The sequence below is a fragment of the Paramisgurnus dabryanus genome, chromosome 6 (assembly GCF_030506205.2).
Source record: "Paramisgurnus dabryanus chromosome 6, PD_genome_1.1, whole genome shotgun sequence".
NCBI lineage: Eukaryota > Metazoa > Chordata > Actinopteri > Cypriniformes > Cobitidae > Paramisgurnus > Paramisgurnus dabryanus.
In genome coordinates, this window is record NC_133342.1 from 28,455,454 (window position 1) to 28,474,044 (window position 18,591).

The 18,591-nt window shown below is 36.3% G+C and overlaps 3 protein-coding genes across 3 annotated transcripts; 1 reads left to right on the top strand and 2 right to left on the bottom strand.

Annotated features, from left to right (window-relative positions):
- Positions 1-1,834: 1,834 nt before the first annotated feature.
- On the bottom strand, positions 1,835-6,978 carry LOC135766912 (probable G-protein coupled receptor 141). The gene is made up of 2 exons (XM_065276416.1): positions 6,930-6,978; positions 1,835-2,780 (listed from the first exon to the last, which is right to left on the bottom strand). The coding sequence occupies exons 1-2, from the start codon at positions 6,976-6,978 to the stop codon at positions 1,888-1,890; spliced, it is 942 nt and encodes a 313-aa protein (XP_065132488.1). The 3' UTR covers positions 1,835-1,887.
- A 1,047-nt stretch (positions 6,979-8,025) lies between these two features.
- LOC135764604 (probable G-protein coupled receptor 141) lies at positions 8,026-10,358 on the bottom strand. The gene is made up of 3 exons (XM_065275403.2): positions 10,299-10,358; positions 9,751-9,864; positions 8,026-9,122 (listed from the first exon to the last, which is right to left on the bottom strand). Coding segments are annotated over exons 2-3 (900 nt in total). The 5' UTR covers positions 9,752-9,864; positions 10,299-10,358; the 3' UTR covers positions 8,026-8,223.
- A 2,367-nt stretch (positions 10,359-12,725) lies between these two features.
- Positions 12,726-17,330, top strand: LOC135764616 (retinol dehydrogenase 12). Its single transcript, XM_065275404.1, has 7 exons — positions 12,726-12,839; positions 12,974-13,089; positions 13,272-13,427; positions 16,057-16,161; positions 16,265-16,474; positions 16,730-16,922; positions 17,030-17,330. The coding sequence occupies exons 1-7, from the start codon at positions 12,817-12,819 to the stop codon at positions 17,130-17,132; spliced, it is 906 nt and encodes a 301-aa protein (XP_065131476.1). The 5' UTR covers positions 12,726-12,816; the 3' UTR covers positions 17,133-17,330.
- Positions 17,331-18,591: the final 1,261 nt, after the last annotated feature.

Sequence of the window (18,591 nt, forward strand, 5' to 3'; positions counted from 1 at the left end):
TCACTCCAATGGCATTGGGCAGGATGTTAGATGAAGAGGCACAGAGTTTTTACTTGCAATTAGCACCCGGCCCATTATAAGTCAGGATTAGAAAATGGATGTCAGGTGCTTTTGAGGGAGCTGAAGTGCTTTAATTTAATATATCTAAATTTACATGCATTTTAAACCTAACCATTATAAAGAAAAGATTTGAAAGAGTTGCATCACCACCTAGAGTGTCAAACAGGAGTTAAACGCAAACAGCTTAGAAAGTTACTTTTACAGTAACTTTAACAAGTCACATCAGCTGCGGTTGTTGGTTTTGCAATTTCTACTGGATGCTGATAAGTTTCACTTGATGATGTTTTTATGGTACTTTTTGTTTTTATGGTATGGTTCTGTAATTCAAAAGGTTCAACTTACTCTACCTTTTACTTGCAACCAGCTATAGGTGTCACTTTGGTTGTAGCTTGGCAGTTCTTAATCCTCTTGCTGATTGCCTCAGCAATGGATTTAAGGACTTGGTCGTGCCTCCATCGGTACCGGCCCCTACCCAACACCTTGAAGCAGCTGCTCAGGATGTGTTTTAATGTTTCTATCTTGGAGCACAGGGGGCATGCAGGTGTTTCTATTTTTCCCCATGTGCACAGGTTGGATGGACATCATAGAGGCGCTGAATCAAGAACTTGATCCTCTAGGGGATTCCACTTCCAGATGTCCTTCCAGGTAACACTTCACTCCATGGCTTACCCCCACTTCATCCAGGCACTCTGGTGCCGCATGGCCACTGTTCTGCTGGTTCGTTCTTCCTCGACTGAAGCTCGCACCTCCCCCTTTATCAGCCTCTGTCTCTCCTTTCCACTGGCCGAGTCATATTGGGTCGCTATTAGGCTCCCAAGTCCGGCTCTGCCTTGCGGCACTGTTCCAAAGGTGGCCTTGTGCTTCAGTCGAGTCTCTGCTTGCTGGATTGTATCAGCTGCCCTCCACTTCCTCCCTGTCCTCACAACGATTCCTGCTGGACACTTTGGCATCTCTGGATCCAGAGTATTGCAGGTGTGCCCGTCCAATGATGAACTCCTCCTAGACTGAGCTAAAAAGGAGCCTGAGCGTGTTCTTGGTAAAGTTTAAAATATGGATATTTTTCTAACAAAATCACATTGATTATTACCCGCAGAACATTAAGATTATAAACACCTCTGAGCTGTGTGAATTACATCTGTGAGGGATAAATGTACTTTTTTTAAAGTCAAAAGAACCATATCTGGTGCTATATGCTATATCACCCGTGGAAGGTTCATCATAGGTACTTTACAGGTGCTATATAGCACTAAAAATGGTTCCCCTATGATTATGATCTTTTAGTTTAGCATTTAGTTTTTTTTTTAGAGTGTAGGATCATTGTGGGAATCCCACAATGTATAAAAACTGGAACACGTAATACATTGTTATGCACTGTATTTTTCTAGTTTGTACTTATTTCAGTGTTTGTTGAAAGATTTAAATGAATGTCTGTCTTGAGAGTTAAGCTGTGCTCTGCACTAGATGTTATGAGTTTGTCAGCTTTGTGGTTAGCACTGTTCATAATTGTGAGATTATGGGAAACTGCCCAACACTTAACACTGTTTAATAAACTGCTGATGTTATCAGTGGCGGTTTTACAGTTTTATTCTCGAAAACAAAACAAACCAAAAAATAGCAAAGATCTTCATACATACAAATTACAAATAAATTCCACTAAACAAAATGTAAAAGAAATGTATACTGATGTCAGCACAGCTTTAAAATATAAAGGAAAGTTTTCCTTTGCAAAACAATGAAACCTTAACACAAGACATAATTTTCAGCTTTAAGTAGTTAATAAACTTAATTTTAATCAGGTTATAGAAATTCACACGTCAGAGTAGACATTTAATGCATGCATCCCTTTGACATAATATTTTTATATAAATCCCTTCCAGCGAAAACAATCATATCAAAGCAGCTGAAAGCAGTGAAAGCAAGAAATATTTCATTTTTATTCTGAATTTCAGAATCAGAACTCACGTCTTTACTAACATAATAAATCCTAAAAACTTGGTAGGGCACGAAACAAAAGAACATTACCATCAGAAAAACAGCATTTTTCAGTTCTACCCAAAATTCTTGACGGTCACGTGTGCCATATTTCTTACCCACATAGAGCAGAAAATAAATCTGAAAAAACAGCAGCACAGTCCAGACAAGCAAAACTGTTGTGCAGATAAGATAGTTTAAGATCTTCACAGCAGAATCTTTAAGAGCCTCACCAAAATGAAAACACTGAGTTGAATCGCTGGCAGATAGTCCATACTTAAGCATAGTTGGGGGGAACATAGAGCCAAAAATGACAAGCCAGACAACTGCGCTCGCGACTGTGGCGTGAAAAACGCGGTGGAAATCTAGTAGGCGCTTCGAACGCGAGTGCTCTATGTAACGCACAATGAGAAGTAAGACATAAAAGATAAATGCAAGATACATATGAGCATGGATCATAACACTGACAATTTTGCAGAAATGTAGGCCCAGGCTCCAGGTATTGGAAGCATAGTAGAAAATACGAAACGGCACCGTGAGAAGAAATAAAGAGTGCACAAGTATAAGGTTGATCACTGACACATTGGTGAAAGAGAGCCGTCTTCGGGACTGTAACATACAGGACATAATTACAACATTTAAAGTCCCACCCAGCAATATTAATGCATATATGACCAAAAGAGCAAATCTGTAGTCTTGTGGCAGATGTCCTGTGGAGCTCGTGTTGCTATTGTTTCCAACTTCTGGCACTGTAAAAAACACATAATGGTTTACTTAAACCAGAAATAACTTACAATATTGTGATATTTATGAAATGTATGCATAAGCTTAACATTCAATGCTACATTTAATATTACAGCATGCTTCTTAGACAATGTTAGGATTTCTAAACCTCTACATGTGATTGCTTGTTATAAGATTATAATTGAAAGAAACTTTAAGTAAACTCACTTTTCCTGATAAAAGTTTCTTAGTCTGAAAAAGTGAAAGATTAAATAAAATTACTTCTTAGGCATTTACATACATGCAGTATATGATAAAAAACATACATATGTACTGTTAATCTGTGCAGAGAAAAACAATTGCTTTTCAGATATTACAGTAATTGCTAATACCTTGTTGTGTCTTACCTGTCTAGTTAAAGAAGAGGGCTGAAGCTCCTTGTTTTATAGGCGTCTAAAAGAAATGTGTCACTCCTTTCAGTGAGGTAATATTAGCAAATACAAACATTTCAAAACACTTTTCCTGTAATGCTTCTAAACATTTTTTTTTTAAAATAAGATAGAAAAAATTATAATCTAATTCTGTTCAACTTTTACAGTACGAACTACGAAGGTTTGATGAATGACTTAAATCTGAAAATATGACATGGGTATATTCAGAGATTGAAACTCTTCACCCTAAACATTAAACTTGTGCTGGAAAGTTTAGCACAAATAAGTTAAGAAAACACTACTTACCCGATTACAGTGAATATGAATCAGATACTGAATCCTAATTTTGATTGAGCCTCCACATGCAGACATTCATCCATTCAGATGACAATGATCATGATGTCAGTATGTCCGTCAGAACAGGTTAATTTTCTGGCACTATCCTTTAAACACCGTAAATTTTTTTACGTGAAACAGCCGACATCCATAGGTCTCAGGAAACACTTCTGCACTCTTCTTGCTGGTGGAAAAGTCAAAATGTTCAAATCTCAACAACATGCATGCAGAAATCATCACTACATTGTCCTCTTTCACAATCTTAGTGCGCTCTTTCTTTTACTCACTTACTACTAAAACAGTATATATAGGTCATGTGGTTATGTGGTTATGTGGTGTGCCAAATTCAGCAAGAATTTGGTGAAAGTGAACCAACCCCAGTTGTTTAAACAGCAAAAATCCTGTCAATGTGAAAACCCAAACAAAAAACTTCTAAGTTAGAGAAGTTAAACTGCAGTCACAAGAAGCACAGTAACGCTTTTCATGAGGCAGTACGTTTCTCAATGTCTAATTACACAGGACATTATTAATTTTTTCACATGGGCGGGACGGCTGTGAAATAATGGCAGGCCTGGGCCATGGAGCACTGGATTTTTTTTACACGTTTACGAAAACATTTTTAATTGACCATATAGAGCTCATATCAGCTGTGGTTGTTGGTTTTGCAGTTTGTGGCTTCTGATTGGTTTTACATGATGATGTTTTTATGGTTTGACAGTACATAATTGGCCATCATTTACTGGCTGTGAAGCTTCTGGGTTCACCATGTGTCCCACTGGTGATGGGGTGTCATTTTTCTTGTAACCAGCTATGGATGTAAGCATAGTCCAAACAGCAACAGATGTTTATTCAAGTAATCAACAGTAATGTAAATAGAAATGACATACTAAGAACTTAGTGCCCATGTCAGATGTATCCGTTATGAAAAAGTTTTTTTTTTTACATATGGTATAAAAGAAAGCCAAACAGCACTTCTTTGAGTCAGAGTGTAAATAAATGTGCACTGAAAGACAATAGGTCTCTGTTTGCCTGAACCAAGCCTGTAAGAAAGTAGGAAACAGTTGTTGCACAATGTTTGAAAAGGTTGATTGAGGATATAACTGTCTCATGCAAGAGTTTCAAAATCCAGTGGCCTCTAGGGGGTGGCAAAATACTTTAAGGTCTACTGGATCTGAATTCAGATTATTTCAACTTCTTTTATGTCCTTTGAGTATTACAGTTAGTGAACTCAAGAGGAACTAGACAGAACACAACACACACATGCACATGTTTTTATACATTGTGGGGACCTTACTTTGTACTTTATTGTCCCCAATGGGGAAATTCTTTTTCACAACACTGCACTTGTTTGACACACATAACATAAACAATCACAATACACACATGTCAAAAAAATAGATGACACTCAGCGATGTCTATTGTTAAGGTACTTAATGACTGAGGGAATTAAGCTTCTTCCAAAGCGGGCCCTCCTGCACCTCAGAGCCCTGTACCTGTACCAGAGCCCTGAGGGCGCCATATAGACTGTATAATATTCTATCCAAGGGGCAACCTTTCAATCTCTCTGATGAAGCCAATACGGAAGTGACTTAAACTGCAATTCATTGACAGGCCGCTAGAAGCTCCTTCAGAAATACGTATTGAGTTCTGATTGTGTAGTTTGTTTAGTGTGTTGTGATTTGATCGCAGATTAGCTTGCCGTTAGCTGGCGACTGACGTCTTCTTGTGGGAGGAGTTTAGTCAAAAAACTGTTCTACTGACGTCATTAAAGCAGGAAGTAGAGTGCTGTAGTCCAAACCGGCCATTCGCTGTAGGCTTTGAAAGGGGAATTCTGTTAAAGAAAATATATCGCCTGACAGTGTACTTTGAGCTGTATCATTTTACAGGTATTATTTATGCTATAACAGCAACATTGCACACTAACTAGGGTTTAAAAAAAGGGATCAGGAAGAATCTGACCGTTAAATGACTGTCTGTCTGGAGAGTTAAGCTGTGCTCTGCACTAGATGTAATGAGGTCGTCAGCTTTGTGGTTAGCACTGTTCATAGTTGTGAGATTATGGGAAACTACTGCCCAACACTTAACACTGTTTAATAAACTGCTGACATTATCAGTGGCGGTTTTACAGTTTTATTCTCGAAAACGAAACAAACCAAAAACAAAAATAGCAAAGATCTTCATACATACAAATTACAAATAAGAGAAATCCCACATAACAAATTTTAAAATAAAAATATATATACTGATCGGCTTAAAAATAAAAAAAGTTTTCCTTTGCACAGCAATAAAACCTTTACATTTTAAAATTATTTTACACAAAACAGAATTAAAAACTTGTAATGCACAAAAGCAGTAATAGCTAATAAAATTCATATTAATCATCAGTGGTGGCTGATCAATGGGGGGGCACCGCCCCCTTAAAGTTGGCAAAGAGAGAGGAAAGCTACTTTAACATGTTACCAAAAAGTTAAATATATAGTGCAAATTTATACAAAATAAAATAATTTACTTGTACTACTTAACTTTTAGTTATGTTATCATTTATTAAAAAAATTCTAAACTGAGTTGGTTGTGTGTGTCTGGGGCACCACCCTAACAAGTGTGTATTTAGATCAGTAAACTTGTTAAAAGCACGTGACTTGATGCTGAACTCTAATTTGCTTGTTTCAGCTCCGCCTTGGGGCGCAGCACCACTGTGCGCCCCAAACCCTCCCACTTTTGTTGTTAGCAAATCAATATTGCTTTTTTTTGTTTTAGACCTCATGTGATTGGATCGTTCTCAGAGTCTCATAACCGCGTTGCAGATTGTCATGCAACTGATAGTTACAGTCCTGATCAGTGGAAGCAAGCAAAATATCTCGAGATGAAGGAAACTATGACTTTATTCTTACAAAATCACACTTACAAGTCATTAAGTTGAAGAATAAATAAAGGATTAAGAAGCTAGGACCAGAACGACCAATGGAGTCAAATGATTGCAGTCTGTGTGCTTTCCCACCACGTATGGCAAATGGAGTTGGCTAGCTGGATACGTTTTAAGTCATGCCTTTTATTGTTCTCCCTGTTTGCTGTTTTAAAGTCTGAATGCGTGATAGACTGCACAAAATGTTGTGGCGCGTTTTAGCTGGCATTGCGTGGAGCGAGAGCTCAGATAATCCCGGTAACTATATATTCTGTGACTTGGTTGACTTTGTTGCTAATGGAATTTAAAAGTGCACTCCGAGGGCTGCGTTCCACTCCAGTTTTAGACACATACTCGTGAACTTCCCTAAACACTTCCCCTCTGGGAATCCCTGTCACCATTTTGAAGTGCGTTCCACTCCGTCAAGTGAACCAGGGGAGTTGGAGAGACCCTCGCTCCCTCAGTCAAAGTCTACTGATATGTACACTTCAGGCAGCTCTATATACCATATCCATATTCAAATGATGGAGGGGCGGGCTCCACTGCAGGCTCCATTTTTCATGTGATCCAGGTTTAGGGCATTCCCTTTGAACCCACTTCAAGTGTTCTGCCAGTAGTGGGCACTCATACAACGTAAGCAATTATGTACATGCGAGTGAATGAGACTAATGCCGAGTTCAAACTGCATGATTTTCAAACTAGTCGGGTCACAGATGTTTTCACACTGCATGACTGTCTGGGGTAGTGTTCAGACGCTGCTGTTTCAGTCTGCATGATGGAATGGCTGAGAGGGGGTTTTACACTGCATGACTTTACCGTAGGAAGAATCGCCAACATATATTTTTTAAGCAGGAAAAAGGAAAAATGTGAACACCGTTTTGACAGATTGCACTTACATAATGCAGTCATGTCAAGTTGGTGGCAGTTCGTTAATCTAATGCAGCACTGTCTCTAAACTCTCCCGCGATACTCTGATGTCATACACTGATAGGTCTGCGCAGTGCTGCTGAAATTAAGCACTACAGTGTAGGGGAAAAGTGCAAGATCATTCTTCAGAACAATAGTAAAACAGCAACAAGACATCTGTCTGTCTGAGGTAAAGACACAAAATCAAATGACAATAAAGGTCTGCAATCTGCTTTCATGCGTTTATTTCACAAGATGGTTTTAGATACAGTGTCATGAGTTAGGTTTAATTCAGATTTTTACACGTTTGTTATTTTATTCGCATGGGTATTTGGTGATTTGATTTGTTCATATTTGCCTGTTCAGCACAAAGTTAGCATGTTTTATTGCCTCCGCTGTCACTGCAAAAAAGCATTCATTCGTCTGCTTCATGTGATGTTTATTGTATCTGTTCTCTTCTTCACAAATAAATAAACACATTTCAACTTGTATGCTCATCTTGGAAGTTCATGATTAGAAATGAACATGTGAACAAAAACAGATAATAAAAACATGAAATGACGGATAATAATTGACAATGATAGAATTTTTACAATGCTCCTCATCAAAAAAATGTGTGTGTGTGTGCATGTGTGAATGATTACCTTGAAGTTCACAGATTCATAGTACATTTATTTAATGCTTTAGTTGACTTTAACAAAAACATTTTCAGCATTTTAGCTTAGCAGTAATGATGCATCGTTACTTGATAAATGGCAATAAACAGTCCTGCATTACTACAGTAAAAGTTTGATTTTGAGTTTGTTTGCGCCCCCCCCCCCCAAACTTTTTGGACCAGCCGCCACGATTAATCATGTTACACCAATATAGAAATGTACACATCAAAGTAGACATTTAATACATGCATCCCCTTGACATAATGTATTTATATAAATCCCTTCCAGCGAAAACAATCATATCAAAGCAGCTGAAAGCAGTGAAAGCAAGAAATATTTCATTTATATTCTGAAGTTCAGAATCAGAACTCACGTCTTTACTAACATAATAGATCCTAAAAACTTGGTAGGGCACGAAACAAAAGAACATTACCATCAGGAAAACAGAATTTTTCATTTGTACCCAGAATTCTTGACGGTCACGTGTGCCATATTTCTTACCCACATAGAGCAGAAAATAAATCTGATAAAACAACAGCACACTCCAGACCAGCAAAACTGTTGTGCAGATAAGATAGTTTAAGATCTTCACAGCAGAATCTTTAAGAGCCTCACCAAAATTAAAGCACTGAGTTGAATCGTTGCCGTATGTTTGTAGTCCATACTTAACCATAGTTGGGGGGAACATAATGCCAAAAATGACAAGCCAGACAACTGTGCTCGCGACTGTGGCGTGAAGAACGCGGTGGAAATTTAGCGAGTGCTGCTGACTAAAGTTCTCCACATAACGCACAATAAGAAGGAAGACATAAAAGATAAATGCAAGATACATATGAGCATGGATCATAACACTGACAATTTTGCAGAAAGGTTGGCCCAGGGTCCATGTATCAGAAGCATAGTAAAAAATACGAAACGGCACCGTGAAAAGAAATAAAGAGTGCACGGTTATTAGGTTGATCACTGACACATTGGTGAAAGAGAGTCGTCTTTGGGACTGTAGCATACAGGACGTAAGTACAACATTTAGAGTCCCACCCAGCAATATTAATGCATATATGACCAAAAGAGCAGATCTGTAGTCCTTTGGCAGATGGTCGGTGGAGTTTGTGTTGCTGTTGTTTTCAACTTCTGACACTGTGAAAAACACATAAATGGTCACCCAATGCTACAGTTAATATTAGAAATATATTAGAAATATCTTTCGATATTCTATGTGGATACAGAGCAGAATTGTAAAAAAGTCACTTTTCAAACTCTGTCCATTAAATGCCTGAAAAATGTAGGGTTTATAGTTACTTAATAAGCACCCAGATATACACAAATAATATATAATAAATTGACACATGGTGTATACTGTGCAAAAGTCTTAGGGCACCATGCTACCATTAGATGTGTTGTTTTTGCAATGTTATAGTGATCATACAGTATATAATTATTTCTCAGTCTCTTTATTAGAATACAACCAGAAAATACAGGAAATGTGTATGTAGTATTAAAAATTGTATAAAAGTGTAAGCTGAAGTGTCAAGTATTTAGGGTCACCCTAACACTGATTGATGCCTGAAGAAGACATTAAGTTTTTAATTTTGTGTACATATTTCCTGTATTTTCTGGTTGTATTGTAATAAAAAGAGTGAAAAAATAAATATGGATGGACATGAAAACTTTGCTAAAGCAATAAAGCCGGTGGCCTATATATATATATATATACAGTACATATACATACATACATACATACATAATTAAAGATATGCCTTCTTACTTTTCAGATGTCTTCTTATAGGCTTATAAAGTGAAATTTCTTGCCGTTTTCAATGAGGTAATGTTAGCAAATACAGAAGTTTCAAAACACTTCCCATGTAATGCTTCTAGAACCCTAAAAATGTTAAAGAAGGAGACAACAAAACAGAGAAGAAATAATCTCATGTAATTCTGTTCGATTCATGGTGATTTGATAAATAGAAATTATTTTTCAATCTAAAAATGAGACATACACTCTATTGGGTTGTTTTCGGGTCAAAAGGGGACGAAACCAGTCATTAGAAATTAACCCAGTTTATATTTTAATCAACCAGAGGTTAAAATTGTTAAAAAAAACCTGCTAAAATAAGCTTTTTAGGTTGAAACAACACAGCCTAGGTTAAATTACAACCCATGAGGTTGAGTTTGACCCTTTTGACCCAACAATGAGTTGAAAATAGCAAGCATTTTTTTTATAACATACTTTCTGTAAAATGATACTAAAAGTCCACCACTATAAAGGCAAAGTTTAGCAAAAACATGTTAAGAGTAACAGAATTCGGTACTTACCCAATAACAGTGCGTATGAATCCGAGTCCTAATTTCAATTGATCTTCCACATGCAGACACTCCGACAGTTCATCCATTTAGGTGCCAAGAAAACTTTCATCGATCCTAATGTCAGTGTTTCCGGTTAATATGTTAATTCTCTGTCACTGTCCTTCAAATATCGTAAAGGTTTTTAAGTGAAACAGCCGACCTCCATACCATACACCTTTCAGGAAGCACTGGACTGTTCTAACAAGTAGAGATTAAAGATTTACAAATCTCAACAACATGCATAAGGAAGTTATGAGTTTTACTACATTGCCTCTTTTCTTTCTCAATCTTCCTGCTTTCTTGCTATAAAACGGGACTTTCACACACTCTCTCTCTTAATCAGTTTATTTGTCACTTTCAGTACATATACAGTATATAGTGCATGCAAAGAAAATATTATCTCCATTGCACTGTGAAATACAGTATGAAAAACAAGGGAAAACCCTTATGAGGTCTTTTGGAAACAGCACACTCTCCGAAATAAAGGTACAAAAGTTGTCACTGGGATGGTGCTGTCAGGGTGTGGAGATGGACAGAACCCAATCGCAGACAGCTCGTAACTAAAAGACATTTATTGTAACAAAAAACCCTCAAGGGGGCAAACAAAGATAATAACTAGAAAATAATCATGACGAGACAGGCAAAGCACACACAACACGGTATCATTGGATACACAAGGAACCAGCACAAGACATCAGACACAATGGCATTAAATAGGGAAAACTAAACTAGGGAACAATGAAAAACAGGTGAAGGGAATAAACCAATCATGAATAATTAACAAGGAAACGAGGAGGCAGGGTCAAGACTTAAGACAGGAGAGCACGAGGTACACAAAACATAAACACAGGGCATGTGACTCTCCACACAGACACAAGACAAGTATATGGGATGTCAGGACCCTGTCAATATGAACAAGACATTAAAACAAGACAATATTCTGTCAGGATCCTGACAGGTATCTTTTGAAAAGGTCCTAATATGTGCCATTTTCGTACAGATAAGTACCTTTGAGGTACCAATATGCACCTTTTAGTTACAAAAGTGTACTTTTTGAAAAGGTTCTGCCCCAGTGACAACTTTTATACCTTCTTGTTTTGATATAAGCATGCCATTACACCTGAAAATAGTCCCCATATTTATAAACAGATACCACATTCTGTATAAAATGTTTATTTGTACTGAATCAATGTAGATTCACTGTGGTTAGTCTATTTGATTTGACTTAATGCATACTAAGAGGTTTACATACATAAAGGCTTAGTCCTGAATTAATCTAAACCCTGTAGGGGAAACCGCCCCTATAAATTCAACTAAATTAAACCAATACTGTACATTGCAAAAAGTGTTTTTGTGCCTTAGTAGATTTATTAAATAAAATGAGTAAACTGTGTTACAATTTTTTTTTAAACATTTTAAATCAAAATATGAGTTAAAATAACATAAAAATTTGAATAATTGGAGTAATTCTAAATGAACACGTCAATGATCAACTTCATTTTATCATGTATAATCCACTTAAATTTGTAAGAAGGAAATTAACTTAATAATTTTGTGTTGAAACTACGTGAATTTATTATTAAACATAACTAACTAGGCAGTGGACTCGTAGTTCCCAGCATGCTTTGCACAGGACTGCATTTGGAGAGTATAATTTGAATTTAAACTCTATTTTATGTGTTTTTAACTAAAAAGAAAGTCTTGTTAGTTTTTAATGTTCATTTAAAAAAATGAAAACATTTAAAAAAAGTTTCTTTCTTCTTCTTTTGAGTTTTGTAGTTACCATTGTTCAGAAGGCTGGTGCTTGTGCATAGACTGCATACTGAATTGGGTGGGCGCATTGATTGAATAAACAATTTGTGCCCTCATCTCTCAGAAATATGAAGTCTAAATCCATGTTTACTGTAAAAAGTAATACCTAGGTATTACTTTTTACAGTGTAACTTATTATGTGGTATTGGTGGTGGTTGAGGAGATTCCCCCATTCATATGTAAAGCGCTTTGAGTGCTGCAGAAAAGCGCTATATAAATGTAATGAATTATTATTATTATATACAATTTCATTCAATTAAGAAGTGTAGGGATGGTAGAATGTTTTATTGGTTCATTGGCTCATTTTTGTGTGAGTATATAATCCTACCCTGTAGTTTAAAGGTCTTTGGATTTGTTTTCTTATTAGTTGCATGTACCTTTTCACAGTTCAATATCTGCATTTGCTGATTTCTAACATCAATGATTGTTTCTTGATTTCAAGACTTATATTTTAAAGTTTATAAAGTTCAATATAAATGTTGGTAAAAAAACACAAGGCATACAAAATCCACAGAGGAATGTGCTCAGGCAGTGGATCAGTGGATGCTGATTAACTCTGGATTAGCCTGTTCAATTCCTAATCCACAACAATGCACGTTGGCTCTCCTAAATTGGAACCTAACATTGTCTTCAACTCCAGAGAGAAGTCATGTGTTGATCTTGGTATATTTTCAAGATGGCCAACATTTATACTCTGAGGTAAATGTTGAAATGCTTTACAGTTTTTTGATTATGAATTTTTGAAGAATTTGTTTATCCATTTGTTAATGCCTGTGCCTTTTGTGTTTGCTATATTGCATGTCTTTTGTAAGAAATGTTTTATCATTGCGCAGAGAGCTCTTCTGTACCCAGTGGTCATCTAGCGTACGACTTGATGGTAAAACAGTCATTATCACAGGAGCAAATACTGGTATTGGCAAAGAAACCACAAGAGACCTCGCAAAGCGTGGTATCACATTTATTTTTCTTTTGTGTGCTCAACCGTATACTCTACACAATGTTTATACAAATTCAGAAAAAGCACATAACCAAAAATAACATAAAATATTATGTTTCATAACTTTATCTTATGTAAAGGACTACCATATTCCTGCATTTATATAAGTGATGGTAAGTGGATTTCCCTTACAGGTGCCAGGATAATCATGGCCTGCAGAGATATAAACAAAGCAGAGTCTGCACAAAAAGAGATAATTGAAGAGTCTGGAAATCAAAACATAGTTATCAGAAAACTGGATTTATCCGACACAAAGTCTATCAGAGAATTTGCTGTAGTTATAAACAGCGGTAAGTGATTTAATAAATATTTCATTAATAGAATAAGTTTTTAATTTTGTGTACATATTTCCTGTATTTTCTGTTTGTATCGTAATAAAAAGAGTGAAAAAATAAATATGGATGGACATGAAAACTTTGCTAAAGCAACAAAGCCGGTGGCTTATATATATGCAGTACATACATACACATACATAAAAGATATGCCTTCTTCTTACTTTTAATAGAATAGAATCAGATTTACTCTACTTTTGCACATTGTTTGTGCTATGTAACACATTATGTGTAATTTTGTTTTTTTTTTAAATGAAAGGAACAACACGAGTTGTGTTAAAAATAACACAAAATATGGTGTTCCAATAACAACACAGAGATTTGTTGGTTCGGAGATCATTTAATGTGTTGTCCATAAACTTACACAGAATGTGTGGTTTTTAAAGGGATAGTTCACCCAAAAATGAAAATTCTGTCATCATTTACTTACTCTTTATACAAACCTGTATAAATGTCTTTGTTCTGATGAACACTAAGGGCTCTATCTTACACCCGGCGCAATGCAGCGCAATGCGCGACGCAAGTGTCTTTCGCTAGTTTCCACCCTAATTTTCACGTTTAGCGCCGCGTTGTTTAAATAGCAAATGCATTTGCGCCCCCTTTTGCGCCCATGGGCGTTCTGGTCTGAAAACGAGGTGTGTTCAGGCGCATTGTTGGCGCGTTGCTATTTTGAGGCAACTAAAATAGACTACGCCATTGACCAACAAAAACCTGGTCAGACCAGGCTGGTCTAAAGTCAATGGCGCAATGTGTTTTATGTTATTTAAAGAGCGCATTAGTAAAATGCGCCTATACACGGGAGGACAACGCGGGTTTGCTTATCACAAGGTACATGAATGCGCAGCAGCACAAAAATGCTTTTAAATATGAAAGATTAAAGGATTGAATGTAAAAGATTATTATTGAGTCTCTTGGACATAAATGAGGACTAATTATGAGACGTTAGAAGGCGAAAAGAGCTGCTTCACCTGCAGCCTGGTAAGTAAATAAATGCTTTGCTTTGAACAAATGCGTCTGTTTTTAAATGTTTTTTTTCATGCTACCTCACGGATTTATTGTATATGATGACTCTGTACCTGTGGATATGGTGAGATGAGAAACATTTTTAAGTAATGCTTAAAAAAACTCTTTGCTAAAAAAACGCTGTCCAAAGTGCTGAAACTTGAGGAGAGCCGTTTGTAAATTCTTTATCTCCTGTTTGTTACAAATAAAGTATTTTTAGAGTACAAACCTTATCTTACATACTTGTAAATTATTTTTTGGTGATATTGGATAGCCATACATTTAAAGCAATTAAAAGCCTGCTTTTTTACTTCCATGACTAAAAGAAAACGGGGTTTAAAGGTTTTAATAAAAAAATAACAATTTCAATACAAGTGAAAAACAACACAATTATTTAACATTAATCTTAAACTGGGGATCTTCTTCCTCCACTTAGTTTTTCAGTTTACAAAGTCCGTCATCTAAATAGGGATTAGACATAGCGCCAGAGCAACTGGTTTTTAAAGGGGATGAGAGTTGTGACTCTCATTGGTTTACTGCAAGTTACGCCCAAAATACTCCCATTACAATAGGACCTACCCTTTTCGACCATGCGCTCGGCGCAAAAACCATTTTTCCCGTCGTTAAATTAGCAAAAGTGGATTCGGACACGCCCATTTAGACGTTGCGCTGTGCGCTTTAGACAATGCGCTTAGATCGTTAAAATAGGGCCCAAAGGAAGATATTTTGAAGAATGTTTGTAACGAAACCATTAAATGGTTTTGTGAGGCCCATTCACTTCCATAGTAGGAACAAAGATTATGGAAGTGAATGGGGCTCACTAATGGTTTGGTTCTTTGGTTACAAAGATTCCTCAAAATATCTTCCTTCGTAAACAGGTTTGTAACAAAATGAGAGTAAATGATGACAGAATTTTCATTTTTGGGGAAACTATTCCTTTAACTGATTTAATAATCAATAAGAGAAATTGAGGAGCTTAGATGCAAAAGCCTCTAAAGTCCTCCTCGATCAAAAATGATAATGATTAAAGGGACATTCCTTTTTTTTTTTTGAAAATATGCTCATTTTCCAGCTCCACTAGAGTTAAACATTTTTTCTTACCGTTTTGGAATCCATTCAGCTGATCTCCGGGTCTGGCGCTAGCACTTTTAGCATAGCTTAGCATAATCCATTGAATCTGATTAGACCATTAGCATCGCAAAAAAAAATAACCAAAGAGTTTCAATATTTTTTCTATTTATAACTTGACTCTTCTGCAGTTACATCGTATACTAAGACTGACAGAAAATTAAAAGTTGTGATTTTCTAGATATGGCTAGGAACTATACTCTCATTCTGGTGTAATAATCAAGGACTTTGCTGCTGTAACATTGGCTGCAGCAGGCGTAGTGATATAAAAAAACATTTAAGATGCACTTAGAGGGTTTTGCATCTGAACAATAGTTTCTGAGTATTTACATTTTATTATTTTATAAAACTAATATTATTTTACACTTGATCAAGTTTCATACTCACATAGGCTACAGTACCAGTGCACCACATACAGCACATTCAAATAATGATTAAAACTCTTTTCTGTCTTCAGAGGAGAGAACGCTTCACATTCTCATTAACAATGCTGGAGTCATGATGTGTCCCTACTCTAAAACAGCAGATGGCTTTGAGATGCAGTTTGGTGTCAACCACTTAGGTAAAAGTGTACCTTTATGGACAGCTTTGAGCACTTTAAATGCTGTGGTAGACTCCTTATATGAATCACTTGAAATTTAACACCAACAATTTGTGTCACGTAGGTCACTTTCTCCTAACCCACCTGCTGATTGATCTGCTGAAGAGATCTGCTCCCTCCAGAATTATTAACCTGTCCTCAATGGCACATAGCTGGGGAACAATAAGACTTGATGATATCAATAGTGAGAGATATTATCACAGCAGAAGGGCATACGGTCAGAGTAAACTTGCCAGCATTCTCTTCACTCGCTCTTTGGCTAAAAAACTCAAGGGTAGGTGTTTGATCAAATAAAGGGAATCAATGATGAAATGTGAGATTTATGCACTGCTAGAGGCACCAAGTGTAACTGAGAAAATTACAATCCCTTTATAAGTCAATTTTGCTGTGTAAGGCACTTCGAGAATTAACCCACTTATAACTTCTGCACATGAATAGGAATTGTTTACACAGTTGACTTTTAGAGGTTGTTGTGTAACAGTCCTTTTCATGAAATAATAATAATCCTGTGCGTTTGTTGTGTTATCAGACACTGGTGTGACAGTGTATGCCGTTCACCCAGGAATCGTGCGAACGGAACTTAAAAGGCACATGAATCTTGGACTTCTTATCATGTGGAAAATTGTCAGACCTTTCACAAAGACCCCAGTGCAGGGAGCACAAACCACTATCTACTGTGCAGTTGAACCAGAATTAGACGGAGAAAGCGGTGGTTATTATAGGTATTACAATATGACACATTGCATAATATTCGACTGATCTCATCGTGATGAATTTAAGTCTAAAATTATTTTGTTTTTCACATTTATTCCTTTCTCACTATGTGAAGTAACTGTGGATCTTCAAGATGCACCAGAGCTGCTAGAGATGATGAAATGGCGGAGAAACTTTGGGAGCTAAGCTGCAGGATGCTGGGAATACTCTGGGATTGAATGTAATGCTGTTTTATCTTTTCATATACAATTTATGTAAATATACTCTTTTTATTTCTATACTTAAAATGATTTGGTTTTGTGAGACTGAAGCCTGGAGCCGTATGTTTGATACATTTGTTTGACTCTCTGACAGTTACAGTATAGCAATGAGGTTTTTAATCAACAGAGCTCACAACATCAATAAATTTGATTTCATGCTAGTGTGGTAAATGATATAAATCCAGTGTGTACAAAATGTATCACCAAAGTAATAAAACAAAGCAATATTTCTTTTTTGTCATTTGTTTTTATTTTAAAGTTTACATAAAATATCTCTTTTAAAGAGGTGTAGCCCATATTTATTTGATTGTTTACAAAAACCATATAATCATATTTAATGTAAGACTGATGACAGCTGCCTTCTTACACTAACAATTTTTATTGCTTTCACATTCAAATTATGTTGCCTTCTCTGAGATAAACAAAATAATATTAATTTTAAATTGGGAAATAATGCATTTCTTAAAACAGAAAATACATTTGTGACAAACATGTACTGTTTTAATAATGGCCATCGTTTACAGACAACATGTGGCTAAATAGGTTTATTAGAAATGATATCAGACCTTTCATAACATGTCTTTGAAATGTGGGGAGAGTGGGGTAAGTTGTCACATGTGTAAGTTGTCCCACTGTTCATGACTCCAACACTAGAGGCTCTATCTCAAAAATCAAATAGCCACTTTGTGTGACGACGACTTCTCAACTTCGTGTTCACATGATTGCTCTAATCTGACGTTAGCACAATTTTCTTATTTTTGGCATAAAAAGTAAAAAAAAATCTGGTTTGAATTTAAAAATTAAAATCAATAATCACAATTAAGTTGTGTTCTTCTTTTTAGATAATGTGTGACAACTTACCTGCTTATGGGGCAAATTGTCACAAGTAAACATATTCTATCAACAGTCTACAACTCCTTAATGAAATAAGATATAAAAATGTAATGAATACAACATGTGTGCCCAAGCCTTCCTTCTTTCATTTGATATGAGATTTATACCATTTTGATGTATGGCGCTCAGTAAATGTTAGACCAGGGGTGGGGAACCCTGGTCCTGGAGGGCCACTGTCCTGTAGAGTTTAGTTCCAACCCTAATTAAACACACCTGAAAAATCAAAGTGAAGTCTTCAGGATTACTTGAAAATGAAATTCAGGTGTGTTTGAATAGGGTTGGAACAGTCCCTCCAGGACCCAGGGTTCCCCACTCCTGTGTTAGACAGTGTGAAAAGTGTGACAACTTACCCCAATCTCCCCTACTTGAAAAGAGTAAACATTAGGTGAAATTCGGTGCTGATTTGTACACTGTAAAATATATGCAGTATGCAGATTATTTTTTTAAATCAACAAATATTTTATGCTACTTATAATAATAAAATAAATTAAGTTCAACTTGATTTTATAGTTATGTCAACTTT

Bases quoted from the DNA above. Each gene is read 5' to 3' on its own strand.
- LOC135766912 (XM_065276416.1), bottom strand. From the start codon at position 6,978: ATGGAGCCTGCAGTGGAGCCCGCCCCTCCATCATTTGAATATGGATAT. The intron at 2,781-6,929 runs GTATATAGAGCT...TGTTTTTTACAG, and splicing joins ATCATTTGAATATGGATATG to TGCCAGAAGTTGGAAACAAT.
- LOC135764616 (XM_065275404.1), top strand. From the start codon at position 12,817: ATGGCCAACATTTATACTCTGAG. The intron at 13,428-16,056 runs GTAAGTGATTTA...TTCTGTCTTCAG, and splicing joins TGCTGTAGTTATAAACAGCG to AGGAGAGAACGCTTCACATT. The intron at 16,475-16,729 runs GTAGGTGTTTGA...TTGTGTTATCAG, and splicing joins TTTGGCTAAAAAACTCAAGG to ACACTGGTGTGACAGTGTAT.